The sequence below is a fragment of the Melampsora larici-populina genome (assembly GCF_000204055.1).
Source record: "Melampsora larici-populina 98AG31 unplaced genomic scaffold MELLAscaffold_11, whole genome shotgun sequence".
Classification (NCBI taxonomy): Eukaryota; Fungi; Basidiomycota; class Pucciniomycetes; order Pucciniales; family Melampsoraceae; genus Melampsora; species Melampsora laricis-populina.
In genome coordinates, this window is record NW_006768775.1 from 687,270 (window position 1) to 689,503 (window position 2,234).

Here is a 2,234-nt window from a genome sequence, read left to right on the forward strand (position 1 = left end):
ATGTATACCCTGAAAACCTTTTCCAGCCTATTTACCTATATTTTTGAGTTTTTCATATGTTGTTTTATTTAGTTTCTTTTTGAAATCCATTTCTGAATATTTTATACTGATTTTGATAAGTTTGTTGAAATTAATAGATGATGTAAAATGTAATGCATAAGCCCTTTAAGCGCTTCCTTTGATGAATTTGATACCATTAGACATTTTTATAGCCCTCCTCTTTAATAATACACTGGTAAACTAATATTTTTCAATTTTTAATTGATCCTATAAATTGCTCACCACAGCAGCTGGCTTGCTTCCCCCTTTGCCCATCAACCCAATTCCGCCATTCCCTCCCCATTTCAACCCAATCAATTCAATCTACATCAACCATCATCAATATCTCTTGACAACACCCTTGGTCCAATTGGCTGTCTCACTCTGTAATCACCCCATATCCACCAGTGTCCCTCAACCCCAAATTCTTCTGATTTTATTCTCCCAAAACCAAATTTCCTCAACAAAAAAGCTGGATCCCATCTTGTCTACCAATCTAGTCGTGCTTGATATCCGACTGGAATTATTTGACTCAAGAGTTGTATCATTCTTAGAGCTCTCCAGCCAAAAACAGTGGTCCGATTTAAGCCCCTCTTCCAGGGAGCGGCAAACACACAAGAGGGGCTTGGTTAAGCTTAGGGGTTAAGGTAAGTTGATGTATTTTAAATGATCTGGATTGTATTTGAGACCCGGCATTGAACACCCCATTTCCAATTTTTTGCCGTCACAGCAATGGTTGCACTGCAAATCATACTTCTTATCACATCAAGCCGGGGAAATCTAAAACATCAAAAGATGTAACATAATTTGAGCGGAGAACAAAAGTGCGGCGGGGTGGGTGAGGCGTTATGGGTATGTTGATGTATTTTGATCAAAAACTTTTATGATCTCAATCATGTTTGAGACCCGGAATTGAACTCTCCATTTTCATTTGTTTGACTGCACAGCAGTGGTTGCACCAGCAATCATACTTCTGATCATATATAGCCAAGGAAACCTCAAACATCAAAAGATGTAACATAATTTGAGCGGAGAACAAAAACTTGGCGGGGACGGGTGGGGTATTATGGGGAAGTTGATGTATTTTGATTGAAACCTGTTATAATCTAAATCATATTTGAAACCTGGCATTGAACTCTCCCTTTTCATTCACATATTTGACTTCACAACAATGGTTGCACTGGCAATCATACTTCCTATCACATCAAGCCAAGGAAATCTAAAACATCAAACAATGTAACATAATTTGAGCGGAGAACAGAGAAACAAAAAACATGCCAGTCTACAATCAGCTTCTCCACAAGACAAGATTGAAACACATTTGTATTTTCAAAGCCAGCATGATATGTACACATCATTGAAGGTGATTCAAGGTAACATAGCATCATGTTCCACAACATGATGAGCAAGAAGAGCCGGAAAGACAGCTATTCAGCAGGGCTTCCAAGAGTACAAGAAGACCCCTGATTACTTGAAGGCTTACTTCCATCCAGTCATCTCATTGATTGTTTGTCTACTGTGCACAATTGTCTTGGTACGTTTCCCTCCCGCAACTACATATAAACTATCTAGAGATATTTTTTGAAATATTGCGCGTAACATGTCCACTGTCTTTACCCCTTTGGTTAACGTAGATACTATTGGTTTTCAACACATACCAACCACACACTTTTTTACAAATTACACTGCTCTAGCTTCCGGGTGAGTCTTGACATATTCCATCTGTAAACTTGATGGCCTATCTAGATAACTAAAGCTTGGGCAACAACTTAGATCCTTCATCATGAAACTCAGCAATGTTGCAGCCGTGCTCTTGATGTCTATAACATTCAGTCAAGCCTTTGGCGCAATGATTCAGGGTCTCAAGAGTGAAAAGCAAATCATACCAGTCGAAGTTGATCTAGCTGACCATACCGACATTGCTGGAATTGAGCCGGATCCTGTATGTCATTGTCATGGTTCTTGCACATGTGATGTGGCTAGGAAACTCGGAGGCTCCAGATGAGCAGATGGTTTGCCCAGTTCCACGTGCCTTTCACACCACACATATGGCAGATGACTTGGCAAGCAGACCCAATTTGGCAGCCTTGATCCAACACTATCACTTTGGAATTGATCAAAATGCAGAGTTTTTGGTTCTTATTGTGTATTGCTTCCTTTTTCCCGTAGTCCTGATCTGGATTGAATTGATCAAG

General features: G+C 39.7%; 1 protein-coding gene across 1 annotated transcript; it reads left to right on the forward strand.

The window, feature by feature from the left end:
• Nucleotides 1-1,822: 1,822 nt before the first annotated feature.
• Nucleotides 1,823-2,044, forward strand: MELLADRAFT_124515 (uncharacterized protein; the record flags this gene model as incomplete). The annotated part of the gene is made up of 1 exon (XM_007407994.1): nt 1,823-2,044. One exon carries the CDS (start codon nt 1,823-1,825, stop codon nt 2,042-2,044), a length of 222 nt encoding a protein of 73 aa, XP_007408056.1.
• Nucleotides 2,045-2,234: the final 190 nt, after the last annotated feature.